General features: G+C 30.1%; 1 protein-coding gene across 1 annotated transcript in view; it reads right to left on the reverse strand.

The window, feature by feature from the left end:
* LOC134837591 (dynein axonemal heavy chain 3) overlaps positions 1-26,938 on the reverse strand; it is a 28,980-nt gene extending 2,042 nt beyond the window's left edge. Inside the window, exons 1-19 of the mRNA XM_063852973.1 lie at positions 26,806-26,938; positions 26,091-26,745; positions 25,888-26,035; positions 24,534-25,109; positions 24,059-24,457; positions 23,751-23,913; positions 23,451-23,665; positions 21,308-21,683; positions 19,396-20,777; positions 18,429-18,533; positions 17,658-18,362; positions 17,429-17,599; positions 14,676-15,851; positions 11,522-13,098; positions 7,462-8,969; positions 5,315-6,168; positions 2,166-3,808; positions 278-437; positions 15-226 (exon numbers count right to left, since the gene is read on the reverse strand). Of these exons, the coding sequence (XP_063709043.1) occupies positions 15-226; positions 278-437; positions 2,166-3,808; positions 5,315-6,168; positions 7,462-8,969; positions 11,522-13,098; positions 14,676-15,851; positions 17,429-17,599; positions 17,658-18,362; positions 18,429-18,533; positions 19,396-20,777; positions 21,308-21,683; positions 23,451-23,665; positions 23,751-23,913; positions 24,059-24,457; positions 24,534-25,109; positions 25,888-26,035; positions 26,091-26,745; positions 26,806-26,938 (12,158 nt within the window). The remainder of the gene's footprint in view (positions 1-14; positions 227-277; positions 438-2,165; positions 3,809-5,314; positions 6,169-7,461; positions 8,970-11,521; positions 13,099-14,675; positions 15,852-17,428; positions 17,600-17,657; positions 18,363-18,428; positions 18,534-19,395; positions 20,778-21,307; positions 21,684-23,450; positions 23,666-23,750; positions 23,914-24,058; positions 24,458-24,533; positions 25,110-25,887; positions 26,036-26,090; positions 26,746-26,805) is intronic.
* Positions 26,939-27,202: the final 264 nt, after the last annotated feature.

Below are 27,202 nucleotides of genomic sequence, written 5' to 3' on the forward strand. Positions count from 1 at the left end.
ATTACAAAAAATACCGAATGAGTTCCTGCCGAAGGACAGTATTCATCGAATCCGTGTAGACAATTGGATATTTTTCTGTTACTGCATCGATATCGAAGGATTCTGGCAGTTTTTCCAAGATTTCTTCGCATAAGGTGAAGACAGGATCAACTGCATCGCTATCGTCAAGACTTATTTTCATCGAGGACAGGAACGAAACTTGCGTTTGAAGGATTCCATTGAGGAGCTAAAATACAAAAATTATTTTTAAATTTTAAAAACTCGAAAGTCGACTTACCAAGTCAGTTTCCTGATTATTTTTGCTAATGTCAGCATTTTCATGAAGTCCAAAGACTTCCGGGGATTGAGTCAATGGCAGTGAATTAATGTATCGCAAACTTTCTTCCTTCGTCGGTAGTAACGGGATTTTGTAGATTCCAGATTGAGATAAGCTGAAACTATTAAAAAATAATTTGAAAATTTTTAATCGAATTTTTCTCAGATTTAGAAAAAAATTAAAAATTTTAGAAAAAATTTTTATAATATTAAAAACACTCATTTTTTTAATTTTGTAAAAAAAATATAAAATTTGGATTTTTGAAATTTTTAAGAGTTAACATTTCAATTCTACCAAAATTGTAGATTTTAAAGAATTTTTCTAAAAATTTTTGAATATATAAACTTTTTAAAATTTTTGAGTCAATTAAATATTTTTTTAATTAATAACATTTTTAAAAATAATAATTCTTAATTAAGGCGAATAAATTTAATATATCCATTTTTTGTCACCCCCCCCTCTGATTTTGTCGAAAAAATTCAGGGGGAAAAATAAAAATTAAATACAAAATACAAATATTTTTGAATATTTTGGAATTTTTATATTAAAAAATCATGAAAAATTAATGTTTATGGTAAAATCATACAAAAAACCAAAGAAATTCGCTTAATTAAGACATTTTCTATTGAAATCTTGAAAAACATTTTTTTGAAAGTCACGTGACCAAATTTACTTTTTTCAAAAAATTTTATTTTGTGGAGATTTTGTTTGATTTTTCTTTACTTTTAAGTTTAAATTTTAAAATTATATTATATAAATGTTAAGAATCATCGTTTAACGTCTAAAAACGTTAAAAATTACAAACAAAAAATTCAAAAATATTTATTTTTTTATTTCCCCCCACCCTCGTAAAAATCCTCATGGAACAAAAAATGAAAATATTAAATTTATTCGCCTAAAATTAAATTAAAATCTTAATAAAAAATAAGAAAAAATGGTCTAAAAATAATTTAAAAAATAAAAAAAATAATTTAAAAAATAAAAAAAATAATTTAAAAAATAATTTTGATGATCGATTTAATGAACTTTTATATGACTTTTTATATGACTTTTTATTTTAAATATTTTTAAAACCATTCAAAATTAATAAATTTGCTAACATTTTTTAAACCTAATTTTAATTAATTTAATTTTTTTAAGCTCTTTGTAAATATTTGGTGAATTAAAATCAAAATTTTTTAGCAAATTAAATCTTTTAAGAATTTTATGATTTTTTAAAAATAATTTTTAATATTAAGGTCGCTCCAAATTTATTTCGAACTTTAAAAAAAAAAATTAAAGGAGAAAATTCATGCTAAAATGCGATTTTTAATATAAAAATTCTTAAAATTTTAAAATCTTTTTAATTTTTATTTAATTTTGGGAAATTTCTTGAAAAAATATGAAAAAAGACCAAAAAATGGTCAATTTTGATCAAATTTTTAACTTTTTTTTATTTTGCCCCATTGAATTTTCGACTTTTGAAATGGGGCATGGGACAAAAAGTTCAAAAAAAAAAAAATTGGAGCGGCCTTAAAGTTTTTAGTAAAAATATTTAAATTTATAAAAATATTTAAATTAATTTAATTTTTATTTCAGGTTGAAAAATAATTTTTTAAAATTATGAAATAAATAAAATTAAATTCAATTAATTTAAATGTGATTAATTAATTAAATTTAATTAAAACAAAATTAATTAAAAATTGAATATTAATATTTAGAAATAAATTTTAAAAATAAAATCAATTAATTTAATTATTTGATTTTTTTTTAAATTTAAAAATTAATTTTTAATTCGAATTTTTTTTTTCGAATTTTTAAGAAAATTTAAAAAAAAATTAAAAACAAAATTATTAAAAAAAAAACTTACTTTTCCACTTGAATCGCCTCCTGATTAAACACATTCGTCAACAACGACATCAACAATCGTCGATCCTTGTCATCCGTAACACGTCCCCCGTAATTACACTCGCCCGTCAAATAAGTATGCCCATCAAAGGGAATCTCCCCATACTGCTCCAGGAACGCCTTCAACTGCATTATCGATATTTTGAGATCAGATTCATTAAACTCATACGGAATATTCCATCCCAACGGCCCATAATCGCGTCTTTCTTGCACCACCGCATGGAAAAATACCAAACTAAAAACGCCTCGCATCCAAATTTTGCCAGTTTCGCCACTAAATGCATTTGTGAAGAAACTATCGCTTGCCAGGGGGTCCGAAGTGAATGACCGGAACATATTCATTCGCAGACCTCGCGGTGCCTCATTCGTGATTTTGACGCTATTTTGCAAGACTGACACCGGAAACGCTTTGCTCGGGTACGAAGTGCACCACAAGCGATAAACGGGCTCGACATGTTTAAAAGTCGCCGGATCTGTGACAATATTCTCGAATTCTCCCATCCAAGAGGCAGCAACGTGACAATTTTGCAAGATAACCCAGTGACCCTTTTCAATGCCTTCGTAGATCATTTTTTTCGCGATCGGACCTTGACCTTGCCCGAGCGAAATGGAACGCACAGCTTCGTGCATATTTCGTTCCCTGGCGAAAGCCATCAAATTCGCCATTGGATCTGTGCCGGGCGACAAGATGAAAATCAGCGGAGTTCGAACGTCACTTTCCTCGTAAGACGCTTGGAGATTAAATTGAGGCGGCTCAATGAATTCCTTGCCCATTTTTTGGATGATGTAACGTTTGATGGCATGAACGACGCGATCCGGGCGCAAACATCGAATTAGCACGAGAGCCGTTAAATCGTCAACTTTTGCATATTGCTCCGGGAACGAAGCCTCTTCGGGCGCATTTAACTCGTAATAAGCGCGCCACGTGTTCGCGTTGAAGGAAAAGTTGCGATGAAAGTTATTCAGAGTCGGCAAATCCGTGGCTCGAACAATTTCGCCCCAACTTTTCTCCGAAAGCCACTGCGGCGCCGGATTATCAAACTGTGTCGTGAGCGCGACGCCTCCCGTGAGGAAAAACGACAAAATTTCATCGTTAATTTCGCCCTTGGCACGCAGGAGGCCGATTGTGAGTACCATTGAGAACACCAACTTGTCCTTTTCGAACAACGAGCGACAAACATTTTGATAAATTGATTTGGTGAAAAAGGCATTTAAGGTCACGATGCGTTCCGTGAGGACATCAGACTTGGGAGCCTTGCGAATTGTCAGCACGAAAAGATTTAAAAACCAGTCGATGGAATATTGGTACATGGGATCGATGTTGGCGAGTTCCGTGATGCAGAAAAAGAGGACAGCGGAGTGTTCGGCGACAGGCATGTAGAGTTGGCGGGACTCGTCGATCTCGGCTTCGGTGTGAACAGCAACTTCTTGCTTCGCTTGGATCTCTTCCGATAGGTTTTTGCTTGACGTTAGGATTTCAATGGCGTTTTCGTCTTCTAGGATGTTGCCTTCGGATGAGGAGAGGACAGTGAGGATTTTTGTTTCGACATTGTGAAGGGCGTCGCGGTTACTGGCAGATTCGACAATTAAACTTTCTTTCTTTTCCTGAAATAAAGAATTGAAAAAAATGATTAATTAAAAAATTTAAATTTAAGGCCGCACCAAATGAAAATCAAAAATAAAGTCCAAAATTTTTGAAAATAAAATAAAATAAAAAAAAAAATATTTTGAAATACTTATGTATTTTCATACAAAATGACAAAATTTTAGCAATTTTTGATCGTTGATCAACATTTTTGTTGTTTTTTAATAATCTTCTTTGAAATTTTTAAATTAAAAATTGAATTTAAATCATTTTAAGTTAAAAATTGAAAAATTAAAATTTCATAAAAAATAACTGTCAAAAAAATTTGCAAAAAAAAAATTCAGTAATTTTATGAAAATTTTTTTTAGAGAAGAAAATTCAAGTAAATATGATTTTTAAAACAAAAATTAAAATAATTGAAAATTTTTTATAAATTTTTTTGAAAATGTCTTGAAAAATTATAAAAATACACCAAAAAAACGATAAATTTTGATGAAATTTTTAACTTTTTTTTATTTTTCACTTTTAAAATGGGGCATCGGACTTTATTTTTGATTTTTATTTGGAGCGGCCTAAATAAAAAAAATTAAAATTAAATTATTAAAATTTAAAATTTAGTTATTTTTAGAGATCTAGAGATCGAGATTTAGATTTTCTGAATTTTTTTTACATTTTTTGCAAATAAAAAAATATTAATTTAAGATAAATTCGAGATATATTTATGAAAAATATTTTTAATATTTTTTTCAAATTTTGCATTAGGTATACAGATTTTTAAAAATTTTTCATTTGATCAAAATTTCACTTAAAAAAATTTGATTTGAAACTTATAATTTCGAATTTGTCGAAAAAAAATGAGGAAAAATATTGGAATAAGGAAAATTTATAACATTTTTAGAACTTTTTGATTGAAAAATATTAAAAAATAGTATAAAATTTTAAGAAAAATCTCATTCTTTGTCAAAAGTTAAAATTCTAAAAAAAAAATATTTAATTTAAATATTGAAAAAAATAAAAATAGGTAAATAAATTTTTAAATTTGCAAATTTTCTTCAAATTATCTGAAATTTTTTCAATAAATTGAAATTGGTTAACAGAAAGTTTTAATATTTTTAAGTTTTTTTTACTAAATAAAAATTTATTGATGAAAAAATTTTTGATCGATATAAAAAAATAAATTTAAAGCGTTAGTATTTAAAATTTTCAAAATTTTGAAAGAAATTTTTAAAAGTTGAACCTTCAAAAAACTTTAAAAAAAATCATTTAAAGATAAAATTATTTATTTTTTTTTTCAAAATTCTTGTTTGATTTTGTTAAAATTGCTTTAAATGTTAATTCATTTAAAGATTTTCTATGATATCAATTTTAATGAACTTTAAATTTTAATAATTTTAATTATTTTAATTTTTTCCTATTAGAAAATTTCTGTATTTTTAACAAATTCGAAGGTCGAATTATTATTTTTTATTTAAATTTAATTTAAATTTCGCTTAAAAATTCTTTGATTTATAAATTATGATTCTTACCTGCAAATCGGGACGTTCCTCAACGACAACTGTCGACAAAAGTTGCTCTCTCAAACCTTGCTCGGTGATCGTAAAATTAATCAAAGTCACCATTACAGCAGTTTCGGGCAAATAATGCGGATTTCTCAAGCAAGTTGTGATGTAAAACCGGAAATTTTCGTTGTACTCAATAAAAGTGTCTCCAAATTTAATCACGAGATCACCTTTTAACTTAATAACGTTACGTTCGAGGACCGTATTAAGTCCCGAATCAATAGTTTCACCGACATTTTCCAACAAAACTGGATGTCCCATCTTGATTGCTTGTTCCAAAACTCTCATATATCCCGGATCTGTTAATTTTATCGTCTTCAACCCATTTGTTCTTTCCATATTTTTCACCCATTTATTTGCTTGGGTCTGCGGATCGATCATCAAAGGCCAACGAGTGGCTTGAGTGACAATTATTCCGTTTTCGATCGAAAAATTGTCCGTTGGGAGTCCTGCCAAGTTCCACGCGCGGATTTGCATCGGATTTCCCAGCGTTAGGGCGAGCGAAAATTTCGAAGAACAAGAAATTCGCTTCTCAAGACACTTTTTATTCCAATTTTTGAGGATGTTCATGCGATATTCCATGCTAAAGTAACCGAGATAGGCAACAGCAGCGGATGCGAGAAGCACATCGCCAACGACATTTCCGAGAGATTGATGGAGGGTTTCTGCATTTTCGGACCATCGGGTCTTTTCGCCGCCCAAACCTTCGATAAGTTGTTCCGCTCGCACGAGTTTCTTCTCGCAACTGTCAATTTCGTCCTCGAGTTTTTTCTTGGCGCGCGTTTTTTCCGCAAATTGATCGTTTAGGGTTTGAAGTTTGTCTGAAATTATAAAAAAAATATATTAAAATTTCATTTCTAAATTTTTTTATAACAAATTAAATTTTTAAGCTTCATAATTGATTAAAAACTGCACTTGAGTTAACACTAGCACTAGATTTTTAACTCTAGAGTTTTGTTAAAAAAAAAGGTAAAAAATTTCCAAATATTTTTAAAAATTAAAGTATTTTTTTGTATTTTTTTTTAATTTAAGGCCGCTCCAAATGAAAATCAAAAATAAAGTCCGATGCCCCATTTTAAAAGTCGAAAATCCAATGGGGCAAAATAAAAAAAAGTTAAAAATTTAACCAAAAATGATCGTTTTTTGTTGAATTTTCATAGTTTTTCAAGAAAATTTTCAAAAAATGTTTGTAAAATTTTCAATTTATTCTAATTTTTGCTTTGGAAATCATATTTTATCATAAATTTTCTTCTCTAAAAATATTTTTCATAAAATTATTAATTTTTTTTTTCAAAATTTTTTGACAGTTATTTTTTATGAATTTTTTTTCTTTAATTTTTAATATGAAATATTCTGAAATCTATTTTAAATAAGCAAATTTCAAAGTGAATAGTAAAAAAAAACATCAAAAATATTATTTAACGCTCTAAAATTTATAAAATTTTGTCATTTGGTATGAAAATAGTATTTCAAAACTTTTTTTTATTTTGCCCCCCCCCCATTTTATTTTAAAAAATTTTGGACTTTATTTTTGATTTTCATTTGGAGCGACCTAAAAAGGTAAAATTTATTTTATTTAAAAAATTAAAAATATTTCGAAAATTATTTATTTTCTTTTTAATATAATTTTTTTTTAAATTTTTTTGATTAATTTTTAATTTTTTTTCTTACATTTTTAATTTTAAATTGCCTCTTCTCAATTTTTTTTCAATAATTTAAAACAAAAATAAATAAAATATTAAAATTAATTTTGACATTCTAATAAATTTAAAAATTTAGATTTTTTTTTTAATTTTTAAAATAACAAAAAAATTACAAACAGTGAAAAATTATTTTAATAAATTTTTGCCAAATTTTTTATTAATATAATTTTTTAATTCTAAATGCAAAATTATTTTAATTTTAAAATTAATTTCGATGAATTAATAATCTTTTAATAGACAAAATTTATAAAAAAAAATATTTATAATTTTATGAGAAAATTTTTTTTTTTAATTTAAAGAAAAGCTCAAAAATACCTAAAATTAAGCAAAAATTGCTCGAAATTTATGTAAAATTTCTTTAATTTTTTTTTAATATAAAGATAAAATATATTTTAAAAAATTTTTACTCACCCAAAATAATTTGCAATTCCGCTCTTTTAGCATTTAATTTTTCCATCTGATTCGCCAATTCCGCTTCCGCTGCTGCCAAAGCTACCTTTTTCGGCGCAACAATCTTCGCCACTTGATTATAAGTGTTCATAGCGATGACCCATTTGCACAATCCCTCAGCTGGAGCATAAATTGACTTCACCTTATCCGGATGGAAGTCCCGATGATTGATATATTTCTTCTTAATCACCCCAATAACCACATCCGGGATATTATCTTTGTCGAAATTCGCCAAATGATCGAGAAAATGAATATCGTTAAGCATTCTCGTCGACGGTCCCCAAAAATCTTCGATTAATTTCCCCTCGCGATCTCTTCCACGATCGGGACGAACGCCTCGCAGGACACAAACTGCCTCCATTACCATTTTTATGGGATCTTTCGGGGCTTTCATCGTTTTCAGGTAAGTAATGTCCTCGGGTCGCAACGTTTGAAGTGCCTTCAAAGCGGAATTCAGAGCCGGAATTGCTTCTTGCAAGTCACTTTCGCAATCGTCTTTTAGAGCTTGAGCTGCTGCCGATGCCTCATTTGCGGCATTTTCATCGGCGCCCAAAACTTCCTTTTTCGCTTCGGCTTCCGCTGTTTGTCTCTCGATGATGACCATGACTTTTTCCGTTTCATCCGACGCGAATTTCAGTTTTGGCTGCAAATCTCGGAGTTGTTCTTGCATCAACGAGACTTGCCCAGCGGCGAAATCCAATCGTTCCAAGCCCGTCGTGTACCGATCGCGTTGCGACGTGATTTCCGTGTATTTTTTCTTGAACATCGTCTTGAAACATCGCAACATTTCGAGATAAGACGTCGGTGTGACGTAATTTACGCGTCCTTGCTCCTTCAAATATTGATGACTTTCTTCCGTGACGGTGAGATTAAAGTGCATTACCATCTCGACAAGTCGTTCTTCCAACACCGACATGCTCCTGAAGAGATATTTCGTGTCTTCCTCCTCTTTACTTTCACCTAAAAACTCCAACGAGGACGAAGGACGCGACAAACGTTCCTCCAGCTCTTCGATGCACATGGATTTGATGAAATTTTCGGCGACACGCTGAAGCGCATCCACGGGCCACTGCGTAAACCAGTCGATCGTGCAGCAATTTATCAAAGACGGATACAGCTGAATGCGTTTCTTGAAGGAATCGCCAATCGGGGAAAATACGAGAACGATGTGAAGTGACTCTCGAACGCGTTCCGTGAAAAAATTGTACATCGAAGTTGGCGAAGTGTCGGTAGTTCTGCCACTTTGTTTTGCAGCTGTCGTCATTTTCTCTAAAATGATAGATTTGTCTTCCGTTTGGAATAAATTCGGTAAATCGCCGGAATTTAATAAAGCATTGACGTCTTCAATAAAAGCCTCGTCCTTGATTTGTTGGTCGCCGAACAAGAAAATTGTCGGTTTGTTGTTGATGCCGGCTTTCATGACGAGGTTTTTGATGTCTTCGCGCCAGTCGGTGAAAGTGTATGAACGACTAAAAGAAAAAATAAATTTTAAATAAAAAGTTAAAATTTGATGAAAATTTTCAAAAATATTTAAAAATTTAAGAAAAATGACATTTTTGTCGAAATTTGGCATAAAATTGAAAGTTTGTTAAGGCTCTTACAATTTATTTTGAAGCATTTGTACCAAAAAATTATTTTGGAATGAGATGAAAAATAAAAAAAGTTTTGAATAACTTTTTCATACAAAATGACAAAATTTTAACAGTTTTTGTCATTAATCAATATTTTAGTGGATTTTGTGGTTTTAACATTGAGATTTGATAATTTAAAATTTATCTCATAGTATTTCAAGTTAAAAATTTAAACAAAAAAATTTCGTAAAAATAAGTGTCAAAAAATTTTGAAAAATATTTTTCTGGAAGAAAAATTTTAAGAAGAAAATTCATGTTCAATACGATTTTTAATATTTACAAAAATTCTTAAAAATTTGAATTTTTTTTAAAAAATTATGGGAAATTCCTTGAAAAAATATGAAAAAAGACAAAAAAAACGGTTGATTTTGATGAAATTTTTAACTTTTTTTTTATTTTGCCCCATTAGATTTTCGACTTTTGAAATGGGGCATGGGACAAAAAGTTCAAAAAAAATTTGGAGCGGCTTTATTTAGACAAATTTTAAATTATTTTTCATAAAATCAAAAAATAAATTAATAAAAATTCATTAAAATATTTTTTTTTCTTAAAGTTTTGGTTTAAAATATTAAAAAACTTCTAAATTTCATTAAAAATTCAACAGTTTTACATAAAAATTTTAATAGAACGAATTTTAAAACATATTTTCGTTACGTTTTATTTTTTTCCATAAAAATTATATACATTACGGTATTTCAAGTGAAAAATTAAAACAAAAAAAATTCAAAAAAATTAAAATTTTTTTTTTAAATATTTTTAGAGAAGTAATTTCATGTAAAATTTCGAATTTAGAAACAAAAATTCTTGAAAATTGAATATATTTTAAAAAACTTTTAAAATTTCTTCATAAAATATGGAAAGACCAAGAAACAGTCACAATTTGAAGCAACCTAAATGTCGAAAAAAAAAGTTAAAATTTTTATTTTAATTTAAAAAAAATATTCAAATCAAAATTAATTGCAAAAACAGTTCAAAATTAAGAGTTTTTTTTTTTAATTTTAGAAGAGTTTTTTTTTTTAAAAACTCAAAAGCCAAATTGTTTCTTAAACTTTTAACTTTCCATTTATATTTGCCTCAAGCCGCTTCATTTTTTAAAACTTTATGACTTTGTCATAAAATAATAAGAAAATGAATTTTATAAAAATCTACAATTTTCATTTGATTACTTTTAAAATTTTTCAAGAAAATTTCAATTGAACAATTTTCAATTTTTTTTCTACTAAATTTATTTTATAAACCAATTAATAAATATTTTTATAATAAAGAGAATTTTTATTTATTTATTCATTATTATTTTTTTTATTTAATATTTAAAATTTTTAACTTTTTATTATGAGTAAGCTTGGCAAAAATATGCAAATGCATATTTTTTTTCTTTCGTCCTAATGAAAAACCAAATATAGGGAAATCCGTTTCATGCAATTTCGAGTCTTTTGAGCCCAACTAAATTTTGCGTATTTTGTATACTTTAACTTTTAGCGCATATTTTGCATATTTTGCGTAATTTGAGCATAATATTGCATATTTCTTGCATTTTTTTTAATTTTTGAAAACTTTTAAGCGCGAAAATTTTTTTTTTCAAAAAAAAAAAAAAAAATCCAAAAATTAAATTTAAAATATAATTTTTGACCGTTTTTCGACAAATGTGAGTAAAATTTCTTTACTGATTGTTAAAATTTTAACCGGACCCTTTGAAAATAATCAAATTTATATGGGTTTAAAAAATACTGTTGAATTAAATTTTTGGAAAATTTATTTAACTGTTTGTATCGACTTTTTTCCTTAATTTAAATATTTGTCAAAAAATCTTTAAAAAAATTTTTCATTTTAAATATTTTAATTTCAATTTTTTTCTAAGATTTGCTATTTTAAAAAATTAATATACATAGTGTTTTGTAGAATAAATCCATGTGAGTTCCATTTTTGATGCTCAAATTTTGGTTTTTGAAACAAATTATTAAAAAAAAATTTTTTTTCTAGCATTTTTTAATTGCATAAAATTGCATATTTTGCCTATAAGTGCATATTTTCCAATTTTAAATGCATATTTTATGCGCATAAAACGCTTTTTTAAATGCATATTTTTGCCAAGCTTAATTTATGAGAAATTAAGCTTTAACTTAACAAGAGAATTAACTTGAAATGTTTTAAAGTCAATTGTAAAATATCAACTTAAAATAAAAACAAAAATATTCAAAATTCATTTAAATTTTAGTAAATTTTTTCTAGGTTTTTTAATTATTTTTTAAATTTTATAGACCAAAATTCATGAAGATTCATAATTTTTTTTTTTTTTTGATTTTTTACTTTTTCAATTTTTTTTTTAATTTTAAAATACCAAACAAAACCGGCAAGGAAAAAAAGGTCTAATCTCTTAAAATTGTACTTACCTAACTTCAACAGTGATCAACTCCGCATCAGCGATACTTGACGCCAATTTCACGGCACTTTTCCTTCCTGAACCTCCCAACCCAACAAGAAGCAGGTGTCCCCTTGGCATTTGAAGCACCCTCGAAATCCTCGAGATATGTTCAATCGCAAAACGAAACAGTACCAAATTCATTGGTTGGTTACTCAGCTGATTATATTCGTTCAAATAATATTGCATAATTTTCTCCAACTTTTTCAGATCCTCAACTTCGTCGTAAATCTTCGGATCGGCATCTGGTTCCATGTAATTTCCAAAAAGCAAGTCTCTGATGTGCGAATCTGTGATTTTTTCGTCTTTTCCGAGACGTTCCCCGAACGCTTGGGTCAAACTGAACCTCAAATTCGACTGACAAGCAGCTTGAACAATTTCCAGCAAATTTTCGCGGTCCTTTTGATCAACAAGACGATCGTGATAAACGCGATAAGTTTCGTGGACCCACAACCGCCCGAGTTTTTCGGGGTCTGTGAGACGTTTTGAGGGCACCATGACGATGCCTTGATAGACTCGAGTGACGTCCCGCAAGGAAAATGTGTAATGAGACTTGGCTGGAGTTGGTAGATAAGTTTCGCAAACTTTATTGTAAGTTTCAATTAACGCCGATGAAAGTCCTTTCACGAGACGACTAACGGTATCCGGGAATCCTTTTTGGAAATGCCATTCCCCGATGACGGTAAAAATGCGATGTAAGGTCGTATCTTCGAACGAATCCACGGAAACGACAAACATGTGGCGATAAAGTCGTTGCGGAATGAAATTACTGCCGCCCAAGAGTCCCATCGCTCCAATAAACAGCAAATCGACGAGTTCAAGTTTTGTTGTGTCTGCCAAATCGGACCAATGATGATGATCCAGCCATTGTCGGATGAGTTCGAGTGGCGGTTGCGATCCATAAGTGTCGCGTGACGGCATTGCGACGTCATCCACGAAAATTACCGCTTCCCGCCCAACTGGGGGACCAAAAACTCCCTTTCGACGACGATCTAATTTGATCATTACTTGATCCTGCATCTGTTGAGCCGACGTTCTGGCCGAAAAATTGATATTATTGATGATATATTTGTCTTTTGGCAGGTCCCGCAAGTACCCCGACAAAATTGCCGACTTTCCGGTTCCCGTTGGACCAATCAGCAACAAGGGAATATTTTTCGTGATGCAAATTTCGGCCCAATAATTTATATATCCCGTTTCTTTGGTGGGCACAATTAATTCTGACACGAGAGAATTTTCCGGGAGATTTACGTCTTCAGCTTTTAACCAAGGCCACCAAGTTTCGTGCTCGTCAAAACGGTAATCGAGAAAGTTGAATTTTTCGGGATACACTTGACCGCGATTCAAAGTGAAGTGTTTGGGTTTCGGGTAGTCGTCGTTGCTGCCGTAGAGGATTTTGCGTAAAAAGGCGTCAACTACTTTGCGTGATTCGACAGTGATTGTGGAAAAGTAGGCCCAGGCGTGGCAGTAAAGGAACGTTTGTTGGAACCAGTTTTGGTTGTAATTTGTGTGTTTGGTTAGGAAATGGCGGAGGAATTTTGTCATCAACTAAAAATAAAAAGAAAATAATTAGGATTGCTAAAAAATTTTTAGAAAAAAAAATATTGAGGGCACATAATTTTTTTTTTAAATAATTTTATTATTAGGCCGCTATAAATGAAAATCAAAAATAAAGTCCAAAATTTTTGAAAATAAAATGGGGGGGGGGGACAAAATAAAAAAAAAAAATTGAAATACTTATTTTCATACAAAATGATAAAATTTTAACAATTTTTTATCGTTGATCAACATTTTTGTTGTTTTTTTAATAATCTTCTTTGAAATTTTCATATTAAAAATTGATTTAAGATCATTTTAAGTTAAAAATTGAAAAATTTAAATTTCATAAAAAATAACTGCCAAAAAAATTTGAAAAAAAAAAGTTCAGTAATTTTATGAAAAAAATTTTTAGAGAAGAAAATTCAAGTTAAAATATGATTTTCACAACAAAAATTAAAATAATTGAAAATTTTTATAAATTTTTTTAAAAACGTCTTGAAAAATTATAAAAATACAACAAAAAAAAACGATCAATTTTGATGAAATTTTTAACTTTTTTTTATTTATGATTATTTGTGATTTTCGTTTGGAGCGGCTTATTTTTTTTTAAATAATTTTCTGGATTAACAAGTTTAATTTAAATTAATTTAATTTAATTAAAATTAATTAATTTATTAATTAAAGAAAAATAATTTAATTTCAAATAAATTTCATTTAGTTAATTATTTTAAGAAAAATAAAAAATAATTTGATTAAACTTTTAATAAGAATTAATTTTAAACAATTTTTGATTTTAAGTTTAATTTAAATTTTCTTATTCCAAATATTTATCAGGAATATTTCTGAACAAATCCTTTGTACAATTTATTTTTTTTTTAATTTAAAGATTTCAAAAATTTAAGACGAAAATTTCAAAATATATTTAGAAAGGATTGAATGTAAAAAATATTTAAAAAAAAAATAATAATAAAAATGTATGTTAAAATATGATTTTATTACAAAAATGGATCAAAAATAAAATTTTTATTTTTCTTTTCGAATTTTGTGTCGTTTTAATTTATTTATTATTTTAATATTTTAAAAATTAAAATTAAGAAGATAAAAATATTTTTAGCTTCAATTTTTTTTTTGTATAATTTATCGAAATAAAATTAAATTTTATTTTATTTATTTCTTCTAATTTTTTTTATTTAAAAATTGTAATTTAATTTAATTTAAATTTAAATTTAATTTAAAATTTGTACAATTTTTATACAAAATTTAATGAAAAAGAAACAAATTATTTAAAAAATAAGTATTTAGAAATTTTGTTTGAATAAACAATATTTTCGTTTCATTTTGAAATGAAAATTTTTCAAAATAAAAAAAATTAAATGAATTTGAATTAATTTAATTTTTTTTTTATATTTTGTTTTTATTTTATTTTTATTTTATATTTTATTTTATTTAGGTATATTTAAATTTTTATTTAAATTTTTTTTTAAATATTTTTTTTTAAATATTTTTTTCCCTCAAATTGGGTCGAATAATTTAGTTTGAAAAATTTAAAAAAAAAATAGTTAAAAAATAATTAAAAAAAAACTTACATTGTAACAATACATCGGCGAAACCTCCACAACTTTGGTGCAACTCTTCAAAATCTCCAAAGTCGGCGGAATCAACCAATCAATAATTTCCTGATAAAGCCCAAGATAAATTTCCGTTACTCCCATTTCCTCTTCCAGCTGCTGCATGAACGTCTTATGGAACGTTTCCCATCCCAAATTTGCGGGTTCCATGTAGATCATGCCGCATCTCGACACTGTCGCGGGCGAAGCTTGTTCCAAATCCACCGGTTCAAAGATCAAATTCATCCGATCCGTCATCTGAATGATCTCGCCCGACATGAGACACAATTTTTTGTTGTCATCCAGCACCGTGTTGAGATTCTCGATCCACACCGCATCGACAGGCCCATCAAAAATTATCCAATTTCGCTCTTTCGCCGTGCTATAGACCATTTCGCGGAACGTGTTAGCTAACACGCCGTCACTCCATTCGTGCGAAACGGCATCAAAACTGCCATAAAGTTGCCCCATTGTGATTGCTTTGGGATTTATGATGCGATAATAGACGCTCATTTCCTCAATTGTCGCTTCACGATCGTTTTTAACTTCTTTCAGGACTTCAGCAAGTGTTTGGTAAGCAGTTGTCTTGCCACCCATCGGTGCTCCGACAATCATCAAACCATGCCGCACGAGAATCATTTCGTAAATTTGCATGACTTTTTCGATAAACCACGAATTCGGTTGCAATTTGTTCTCTTTTAGTTTATTTTTCAGGTGACGAACGATGTCATCGCGCGCAGGTTCCGGCAATTCAACTCCCGGGAAGAGATCTTTGTAAATTCCCTCAAACAGCGAAACATCTTGTTCCAAAAATTTCGGCAAATTAACGTCAATTATTGCTCGTAACACAATTTGCGCTTCTTGCAAATGAGGTTGGGCGCGTCTCAAAGCAGCAGAAGCCAAAAGCACAGATTTGACAGCTCGCATGCCGTAATCGTAATGATGCTGCGACGAAAGTTGCTCCGAACAGAGTTTGTACGTGTAAACGATTTTTTGGGCGAGAACTCGGGCTTCGTTGAATCCGTTCGAGTACAAAGTGATCTCGCCGATCATCGCGTAATCGGGAACCATCATGGCGACGGTGCGGAAAAGGACTTTCAAGTTGTCAGGTAAGTCGGTGCGACCAGCGTAACCGGGATTCATGGTGATAAAGACCTATTGAAAGAAAAAAAAATTTGAATTAAAAATTTTAATAATTAAATTTTGAACGAATTTTATGGGAAAATTCAATTGTTTTTTTAAGATTTTTGCAATTATTTTCGAGTTTGTTACGATTTTTCAAAAATTTAAAAAAAAAACTTTCAAATTCTGAAGATTTCTAACGAGGTTTTCAAAAAAAAAAATCGATTTTCCCCAGGCGGGATTACAAAAAATTCATAACCATTATGAATCATTACCAATTTTTACAATATGCGTTCATATTTCATTTAACGTTCATAAATGGTAATAATTTATTCATAACATTCATAATTTTTCTAAACAAATTATGAATTTATGAAGGATGGATTTTCTAAAAATTTTGTTTTTAGTGAAAAATTTTAAAATATAATTAATTTTTTGTCGAAAACATGTTTCAAGTGAAATAAAAAATTATTTTTCAAAATTTAGATAGATTTGGATCATTAGTCGTTTTCTGAAAAATTTTAAAAGCAAACTGCTCTACAATTGAAAGATTTGTTACGATTTTTGAAAAATTTAAAAAAAAAATTTTAAATTTTAAAACTCTTAATTTCTAACGAAATGTTTTTAAAAAAAAATTAGATTTTACGATTTTCAAACATAATAAATAAAAAAATTATTTTTATAATTTTCATAATAAATTGTTATAGATTTTTTTACATCGAAAATTTTTTAATGATATTTTTAGAATTTATAATTCTCTCGTATACTTTAGTTTTCAACTAAGGCCGATTCATAACTGTCCTTTTTAAAAATTTTCTTGTTAAATTTTTTTAGTTTTCAAAAGGCCGTTCCAAATTTTTTTCAAAAGATTTTTTTTTAAAATAAAAAAAAAGTTTAAATACTTTTTCATACAAAATGACAAAATTTTATTTCAAGTTAAAAATTTAAACTCAGAATTCTTAAAAATAATTTTCAAAAAATTATGAAAAGAAAATTTTTTTGAAAAAATTTTTATAGAAGAAAATTTTGTTTTTCAATACACAAATTCTTAAATATTAAAATTAATTAAATTTCTTGAAAAAATATAAAAAAGACCAAAAAATTATCAATTTTGATGAAATTTTTAACTTTTTTTTTGTATTTTATACCGATTTTCAACTTTGAAAAAAAAAAAATTTGAGCGGCCTAAAATAAAAAAAAATTCAAGAATTTTAAAAACTTTTTTTAAGTTCGTTATGATTTTCTTCAAATTTTTGACAATTTTAAAGAAATTTTTACCAAATTTTCTCGAGTTATTAACTATTTTCCAAAGTATTTAATAATTTATCAAAAAAATACGAAAAAAAACTTTTTTAAACTTTTCTCAAGCGGTTACTAAATTCCATGCTATATACAGTTTTTCAAATATTTTGAAATTTTTTAATAATTTTTTAAAATTTTATAGAATTTTTCACAAGTTTTTGTGAATTTTTCGATTTTTTTTCAATTTATTCCTCAAGTTTTTTTTTTAATTTATATTTTTTTCTCCAATTTTTTATAGAATTCTGAAGTTTTTAATCCTAATAACCGCATTACACTTTAAATATATCTAAAAAAAGTTAAGAACTTACCGTGCACGTCGGATCGAGCCTCAAAGTTGTCTCCTCAAACACGAATTTGATGACTTTTCTCGCTATCGCTCTTTGAATCGTCAAAATTTGTTGCGCCACAACCGACAGGACTTCAAGTTCAATCCTATTAAACTCATCAAAGCATGCCCAAGCCCCAGATTGAGCCAAGCCCTGTTCGAAAAAATATTAAATTTTAATTAAAAGACCTTAAAAGTATAAAAAATCTCACCTTAAAGAACTTTCCAAGCGCTTTATAATCCAATCCATCGGAACAATTAAACACAACGCACTTTTTGCCCACAGCTTTTGCCAAATCTTTGCACGTTTCAGTCTTCCCCGTACCAGCAGGTCCTTCCGGAGCACCTCCTAGATTCAATTTCAAGGCACTCATCAACGTTCGGAAGCAGCGATCCGTTAACGGAGTGGTGACCAATCTTCCTTGATTTCCCAAATATTCGTTGCCGTAACGAACATCCATCCCGACCATGCTGACACTCACATAACTGGATTTGTCTTCGTCATCAATTTCCCAATAATAACGCATCTGGGCGGTCCAATCAAATTCTCCGATATCGTGAACTTTTCGTTTTTCCAAGAGAGCGACGATATCTCGGGCATGCACGTCAAGCACAATAAGAGCTTCAATCGTAATTGTGTTCGCTTTGTTCAGTTCTCCGCGTACCAATTCGACCAGATCATTAATTTGTTTGTTGCATTTCTCGTAATATTTGTTCAAAGCATTTTCCTTGATCGCTTCTTGCACTTCAGAGGTCCAGGCAACACACGAGACGCATTGCACGATCTGGCCAGGCCATTTGAAGACCCATTTTGTGCGGAGATCTTTGTTGTAAGCCTCTGACGATTGCCAAGTTTGCTCTTTCATGCTTTCGATCATCACGATTTCCACTTCTTTCAACCATTTTTCGACCAAACCCTGAAAAAATTGAGTTTTTAAGGGAAATTTTGAAGAAATTTGATGAAAAATAAAGAAAATACTTACATTAGCTGAGCTGGGAGCAACTTTTCTTATAAACGGAACGTATTCTTCTTCGTTAGATTGCATTCCAATAATTTCCATGTTGGCATCGAACACAAGACGTTCAATCTGTGAAATATTTTTTTTTTAATTTAAAAAAAAAATACAGGAAACTTTTAATTTAATTTAAATTAAAAATGTGCACTGGGTAAAAAATTTTAAAAATGTGCATTGGGTCTTAAACTTAAAATTATCACTTGAGTGAGAATTTTAATTATTTACTTAATTATTCTTTGAGTCAAGAGTCTAATGTATGCAATAAAAAAATTTTCCCAATGCAAATTTTGACCCAATGCACTTTTATAATAATCGTCCCAATGAACATTTTGGAAGTTTTCTGAATATTTTAGTTTAAAATATAAATAAAAAATTAAATATGAACGAATAAATCATTCAAATTCTTACATCTAAGTACATAAGTATATCTAAAATGTGCACTGGGGTGAAAATTAAAATAATATGGATAGGGTTAAAATCTTTAATTTTATATTCTGGACTGTAATTCACTTTGTAAACTGGGACAAATATACAAAATATGCTACAAAAAAGCTTTTAAAAGGCATATTCTGTATATATTTAACCCAATGCACATTTGAAATGACCATTCGAGTTCATATTTTGAAAATTTTTCGAGTTATTTTTAAAATACAAGAATTTTTCAAGACTTTTAAGAATATCATCAAATTCGATAATGTGAACTGGGTTAAAAGTTTAAAAATGTGCACTGGGTCGAAATTTTAAATTATGTGATCTGGGATAGATTACAAATTCTTTAAGATAAAATATGCAATTAAATAGCTTCTCAATGCATATTTTCAATTTTTATCCCAATTTGACCCCAATGCACATTTAAAATGACAATCCCAGTTCATATTTTAAAATTTTTCGAATTTTTTTCTTTAATATTTCATAAAAATCGTTTAAAACTTACCCCTTCAAAGCACTTTTTCATGTGTGGCTGCACTCGTGACGGATCCTTCGTCTCTGACAAAATCTCCAGCATCTCATCATTCGACAAAAAGAAGAACCGCGCAAAGAATAATCTCTTCTTTTCCAAATACATGTTCAATCCCTTCTGAATTTCCTCCAAATCATTAAACGCTTCTTTAAAAGTCTTCAGTAAATTCGGATAATCCGTCGCTTGAATGACCCTCGGATCAGTATTTGTACTTTTCATGATTTTCCTGAAAGTTCTATCGACAGCTTTGAATTTTCGTCCTTCCGTTGGCATTTGTCGCATAATGTCTTCCGAGCTAAAAATCGGTTCCAAATACATCCATGTCGACTGAACTCGTAACCACGTGTCGATTATATCTTGCATCGAAATCAACTTGTCTTCCCAATCTGTGGCTTTTTCACCCAACGCGATGATATAAGGAGACGATCTCATAGCTTGTGCCTTCAAAATATGATCATCGAGTAATGTTTGAATGTCTTCAACTGAAGCCAAGATGTAGCCATCGGTATCGCGATATGCTAAACATTCAAAGTTGACATCTGTCCATTCAACTTGCATGCCCATGAGTTGCTTATTGAGCTCGAATTCTTTGCCAGCAGCATTTGAAATCTCCTCCAGCTTCGGTAGGATCCGCATGATGTCGATATCGATCATGGAGCCAAGTGACGGATAGAGTTTGGGATTAATTGGAACTCCCATCTCCTCCGAGATTTGATTCCAATGACGATCGACGAGACCCTGACGACACATTGCCTCGAGCGCTGGTAAGTAAATCTTGAATTTGTCCATTTTTAAGCGGATTTGCTCGGCAATTCTCTTTGCTTGAGGATTCGTGACCAAAGCTCGCGTTAGTCGATACATCGTTTTATGCATTTCTTCGACTTCGGTCCTTATGACGTCAGAATCGAGTCCTGTGAATTTTCCAAAGTACCACGTTTCGTAGCGAGACTCAAATTCGTACGCGGTGTGCCACAATTTCTCGATTGGCTCCATTTTTTCAATCATGTCTGTTAGAACGGGGAAGAAGGATTGATCAAGTTGCAGGAGATTTTCATCTGTGTTAATTTCCTTCGCTTCACGACTACTTTTCTCCAAGATGATCATCAAGCCATCAACGGTTTCGACACGTTCATGTAAGTCATCGACGCTGAGTACCTCTCGCACTTCTTTGAGACGGAACGAGTCCATTTTTCGCTTTTCTCCGAGTAAAAATTGCTCAAATTGGGCTCGACGTTCCTTGAGAGCTGTTTCCAAGTTTTCTCGAACGACAGCGAGACGGGCTCCAGATAAGTCGAGTACTTGTTCCAACTCTTTTGGCCATAAGAAGGTACGTGAATTGAGATTTATATCTTCCTCTATTTGAAAAAAAAATTAAAAAAATTATTAAAAATGCCAATCACAGAAAAAGAAAATTGAAGATATGCTTTTTTATTAAAAAAAACCTTTAAAAATTTTAATTAAATAAATAAAAAATTTTTGGCCCAATGCACATTTGAAAAATTTCAAAAATGCCAAAATTCAATTTTTTTTTAATTTCATTTTGAAAATGTGACCCAGTGAAAATGTTAAACTATTTAACAATTAAAAATTTTGACCCAGTGCAAATTTTAAAATTTTGGCCAAAAGAACAAATAAAATTTTTTGGCCCAATGCACATTTTGAATATTTTACCTACTAAAGAATCTAAAATGTTGACCTTTGCACATTTAAAATTTGTAATCCAATGAAAATTTTAAAAGTTAACCCAATTCACATTTTAAATTTTGAACCCAATGAACATTTAAAAATTTTGACCCACTGCCCATTTTAAAATTTTTCCTTAATGCAAATTAAACAAATTTCAATAAAAAAGCATTATTTTCTCAAAAAAAAATAATTTTCTCACGATCAAGTGTTGCATAATGCAAGAGAAACATCACACGCTTCGCCACCTCCTTGATTTCATTCTTCAACGCGTACAGCCGTTCCTCGCGGCAAACTGTCAAGTAATTTTGTAATGCTACCACTTTTGGCGTTTCCTTTGGTCGTTCGCCCGCATGCAAACTCATCTCGTCAAATTCATCGCAAATCCGTCGATTTTCCACTTGATTGAGCGTCACAAAGTAATTGGTGACGAAATTCTTCAGCTCGTTCACCAACTTCTCCAATATCCGATTCACTCGTCGATTATCGAGCATAAACAAATTTAATGGTATGTAGTCGCGCAAAAAGTAAATGCCTTGCAAGAGTTTATTGAATTTTTCCATCAGCTCCTTGCAAATCTGCAATTTTTCACATTTTCACATCATATATTATGCATGGCAGCAAAACGAGGTAAATATGTACACAAAAGTGGGTGAATGAAGTTTCATTTTATAACAACTCAAAAAAAAAAATAAAAAATAACAAAAGAAACAAAAAATGTTATTCTTTCCTATTTATCTTTTGCAGCAATCAAATCAAGTAACGAGTGCATCAAAAAAGCTCTTTCTGTCCCAGAATAGAGTGTAAAAGTGTATTCTGCCATCGAGAAGAAAAATAAAAAGAAATAACAACAACAACGACGACGAAGCTCTAAAAATTCAATCTACTCTTCTTCGTCTTCTTTTCAATGCATCCAGCAGCTGCATATAGAACGAAAAATTGCTAGACATGTATCATACTCCAACAAAAATAAATTGTGCATTGTTGCAAATTTACAATGACTAACATAAACATCAAATGGAGGAAACCTATAAAGATGCGCCAGTGTAGCAGAAGAGAGATTCAACTTCAAGGCTGTGTGTAGCGAAAAGATCGAGATAACGGCGGAGAAGCAAAATTCGGTAAAACATTCCATAATAAAAGTTTATAGTTTTCATATTCTGCAAAAAGTACAGGGCGTTGCAGCATTTTTCATCAACTTATCTATCATAGGTTTTGTAAAAACAAAAAAAAATGATTTGGAGCTACTTAGAGATTTTAGCTACCTGAGCTATCTTTCTCAACGAAAGAACTTTAAATGGGTTCAAGTGTCTCAAGGAATTAATTTCTCATAATAAAAAATTTGCGGCAACTATTGAAAAAGTTCATGACCCAAAATATGCTCATCAGTCAGATGTCTAATAAAATGCGGTTCCATATTTTATTGAATTTGATTCATAGAAAGGTTTTTCGAGTAGAGACAAAGCAAAATATTTTCGTCTGGGAGAATAAGAAGATCTCATACATTGTTACTGAATTATCACCGAAAAGCACAAAGCTTTAAAAAACTTTTATAAAACTGCACAAAACTGCACAAATTTGGCAAAACCAAAATGATCCGACCGAACATCTAAAATTACTGTTGGCGATACGTTGGTTAAAAGTTGAGTTACAAGTCAAAAAGTTGTTTGTAAATAACTAAATAAAATTCAAAAAAAATCACGAAGAAAATTATGTAGAAGAAGTCATTCGCACTGTTGATCAAAATGAGAGAGGTTTTTATGCCTCAATAACCGTTTTCGACATTCGAATAATAAACGTCAAAATTTTCCTCTCTGTCTTTTTCTCTTGTTAATCAAAATGTTTACAAACAAACAACAACGAAAATGAAGTACTGCATTATTTATCGAATCGCCTCGCAATAGACTGCAATATAAAATTTGAAATACTGTTTTAAGAAGAAAGTGTAGCTGTAGGCGAGACGCATACGAAAAAAAAATTTTTTTTTTTCAAATTTAAAGAGCTTGCTCGAGCCATAGAGCACAAGGTTTTACTATAACTGACCACGAAGAGTCAAACTATGATTAGGATATGAAAATCGATAAGAATATCTTACGAAGTCAATGTATCTTACTCTTTCCTTCTACTATATTTATGCTATTTTTAATTTATCCTAACAAAAAATTAAACAGCTTTCAAAAATTTAAAAATTAAATAAAATAATCAAAATTTGTCATTTAGAAGAAAAACTAGTCTCAAATAAATTAAAAATTCTACCTACAATTTCATCAATACAATTCTACATAAAAACCAAGAACTAATGAGAAAAATACAAAATGAACACCCTGTACTCAGACAATACATACCTCGAGTGATGGTATTTCGCGTTGCGAAAATATATATTCCGTAATATCTTTCATTTTATTTGCCAAAATTGGAAAATAAAATGTGTACATTGGATACAAGTAGGTAGTTGGTCCCGTTTGATTAGATTTTACAATCTCCTTTATCTTGTCATATAGTTTTAACATATCAATGTGATCCTCACGGATGTAGTGCAAGTACCCAAGAAAGGCTTCGTCTAACATATGCAACAAAAAACATAAACAACGAAAAGAAAGGAAATTGATTTTTTTTCTCTTTCAAATTTTTAACAAACTTTTCACCTTGCGTTAGATAGTACTCAAGTCTCGGTATTTTGTAGCCAACTTTTAAGATGCTCACAAAATAGCTGCGAAACAATTCTGGCAAGTCCTCCATAAATGGGTCAATTATCATTTTGCCACTATTTCTCATTATATAAGATGTTGAACGTTCCATTTTAATTGGCTTTTTTGTTTTTGTTCAATTGATTTTTTTTTCGTTTTGAGTTTTTTTTTTGGCAAGGGAATTAAAAAGAAAAATTGTGTGAAACAGATTTCAATTTAGATTGCGAAAAAAATGGCATAAGGCGATTAAAAATCAAACAACATACCTCCGTATCCAGTTCCATCGACAAAATATTGGGATCATCCGGATCAATTTGATACAATTCCGAGTCCATCTTATCGGCGTGATCTTCGACGTCGTCAGCGTATTTCCCCACGACCGACACTGTCAACGTCATAAAAGGCCGTCGTCGTAACTTTAAGCTCGCCGGATTATATTCCCGGAGAAAATTGCCACCTTTGTACACGTCCAACATCTGAAAAAGGTGTTCGAGACTCTTTTGCACTAATCCCTGCAATTGACGTGACAACAGAGCATGGATGCAATTAAAAAGAATCTGGGCACGACCGCAGCCCGAAGACGTGTACGAGATAAGATCTTTCCACAAGTAACGCATGGCATCGACCAAGTCGCAAACACGTGGCATCCAGTCATTAACGAGAATCTGTGGCAAACGAGAAAAAAAAATTACAACATGTCATAAAAATAAAGAAAGATAAATGAAAAGAAAATTCGCTCACATCACGTGCAATCCGACAACTAGTGTGAATCATTTCCGTAATTGTTTCCGCATGGAAGGGCACGTCGCCCGTATAAAATGTTGCCGAGTCGACGATAATTAAATTGTTGTACAAGTTGTACCACAGCATGTTTATCGCTTGAATTACCGGATGATTGACCATCAGCACCTGTTCGAGGCGATTTTTGCCGACTTGGATGCTGCATTTCCACGGAACTGGCGCCTTGATTGTTATCATGGGATAAAAAGGGGGTTCCGGGACGATTTGTAGCTGATTTTGTTGCTCTTTGGATTTTAGCAAGTATTTAATGAAGCCTCTTTTGATGTGATTTCGATAGTCTTCTTGCAAATCCATTAGAAGGACAATTAAATAAGCTGCCAAATGTTTCGGGATTTTGTTTTCGGGGTTGAAGAGAAATTCCAAAAGCATTATTTCGGGATGAATATTTGGCCATAACTTCATTTCTTCGGTGATGAATTTCGAAGCACGACGAAGAAAGGTGAGTTTGTGGTCGATTTTCGGTAAAATTCGGATGATCCATTTTGAGGGATAGGTTTCGATTTGTAAGACGTTGATCTGAAAAATTTTTTAAAAATTATTTTCAATTAAAATTTGTAAATTTATTTTAAAGTTTTTATTCCATTAAAGAAAATTTGTAAAACAAAAAGTCTGAAAATTCGTTTCACAAAACTAAATAGAAAAAGAAAATTTTAGATTTTTCTTTGAATTTAAAAAATCTTTAAAGATTTTTTTAAATTTTTTCACAATTTTTGTTTTTTAACATGGATTTTTTCTTAAAAAATATTTTTGACTAAATTATATTATTTTTTTTAATTTTTTGTCTAATAATAATTTTTTCTAAATGAAAAAATGAGTAAAAATGTTTAAATAAGAAAACTCCTAAAAACTCTTATTTAAGAAAAAAGAAAATCTTTAAAAATATTTTTTTGATAATTTTTTAAAATTTTTTTAAGGTTAAAAAATTAAGTATGAAAATATATTTCAAGCAACTAAAAAATAAAAAATATTTATAATTAAAAAAATAAAATTAAATTTAAAAAATTAAAAAAATAATTTATAATTAATAAACTAAAATTAATTTTTAAAAATTTTTAAATCTTAATATTTTTTTTTTTTAATACAATTTAATTTTATTTATTTTTTTTTTAAATAATTAATTTAATTTTTTTTAAAATCCATGAAAAAAATTATTGGAATTAATTTTAATTTTAAATTATTTTTTTAATTTAGGTAAATTTTTTTCCTCATAAAATTTTTGAATTTTAAATTTTTTTTCAGTTTGCAAGAGATAAAAATTTAAAAAAAATTATCTAAATAAGCTCAAGAGACTCACCCCTGCCATTAGTCGAACCATTCGATCTCTAATCGTATTCGTGAAAAGACCTTCAGCAGTTTCAAGTTCATTTTTGTACTTCATCAAAGCAGTTTGTTTCTGAAAATCGACATCTATTGGATTCAGAGCTTGCATATGCTTGAATTGTCTGAAAAATTCAACTCATCAAAAAACTTTAAAGGCCAAAAATATAAAAAACTTACTCCTTTTCCCTTCGTTTCAACCTCTGCATGTACTTATCATTCGGCAATTGATTAATTTTTTGTCTCATTTCTGCCCGTTTTTTCATTCTCTCCGCTTTCTTAACTTTTTCTTCCTCTTCCTTCTGCTTCTTAATCTTTTCTTTTTCAATCCGTTTCAAATCCGCTTCCACAACTTGCTTCAAATAAGCTTTAATTTTCTCCCTTTCAATATTCGTCTCTTCCGGCGTTCGAAAAGCCCACTCATCAAAGTGATATTTTTTCGGTTTTTCCGTTCTTTTGAACAGTTTTTTCCGTTTTCCTCCGATTTTTGGTCCCAAAACCTTGTACCGCTCCAAAAATTCTTTGACACGAGAGACTTTTATACGTTTTGCGAGCGAATGTAACGTATGAAGTCGCTGATTGCGATGATGCCTGATGAGAGTTTTCGTAATTGACGAAGCTTGATCCTCCGTAACTGGCGATGCTTCGTCCAGCCAATAATATTCGGAGGAACTACCGGCTGAGGAGGGCAGGGAATCCGCTGATTGTTCGGATTGAGGTTCAATTGGGGGCAGTTTGAGACCATCGCTGACATTTTTGCCTTGCAGTTGGTAGGGATATCGATGCAACTCGTAGTCATTGTGAAATTCGGTGGATTTCAATTGTTTTATGATGCCTTAAAATTATTAAAATCGAATTATTTGAGGTTAGAAAGCATGAAAATTAAAATATTTACGAATTTCTTCCAAAATAAAGTCCTTTGCTGGGTCCAATGGCAAGTCATCAGCTCGGTAAGTGAACCGGTAAAATGGAATATCCTCAATATGGCGCTTTTTCAGCCTTGGTTTCGTGGTTTTTAACTTTTTCATGTTGTTTTTCACTCAAATAATCGTTTCATTCCTGTTTTGACGAGAAATTCCGCGAAAATTATTTTTATTTTAATTTTCAAGTTTTAAGAATTCACAAATCCAGCTTGAAGTAAAAAGAGACGCCAACTTTATTTACGCATTTGTCATAGAAACGCGCACTTGTTGGTCGCTAGTGACGCCATGACAGCACGCGTAACAAAGATTTTGGCGGGAAACGCGTACCTCTCACACAAATGGCGCGTAACAAGTGGCCAACAAGTGTCT

The sequence above is a fragment of the Culicoides brevitarsis genome, chromosome 1, assembly GCF_036172545.1.
Source record: "Culicoides brevitarsis isolate CSIRO-B50_1 chromosome 1, AGI_CSIRO_Cbre_v1, whole genome shotgun sequence".
In the NCBI taxonomy this organism is placed as follows: domain Eukaryota; kingdom Metazoa; phylum Arthropoda; class Insecta; order Diptera; family Ceratopogonidae; genus Culicoides; species Culicoides brevitarsis.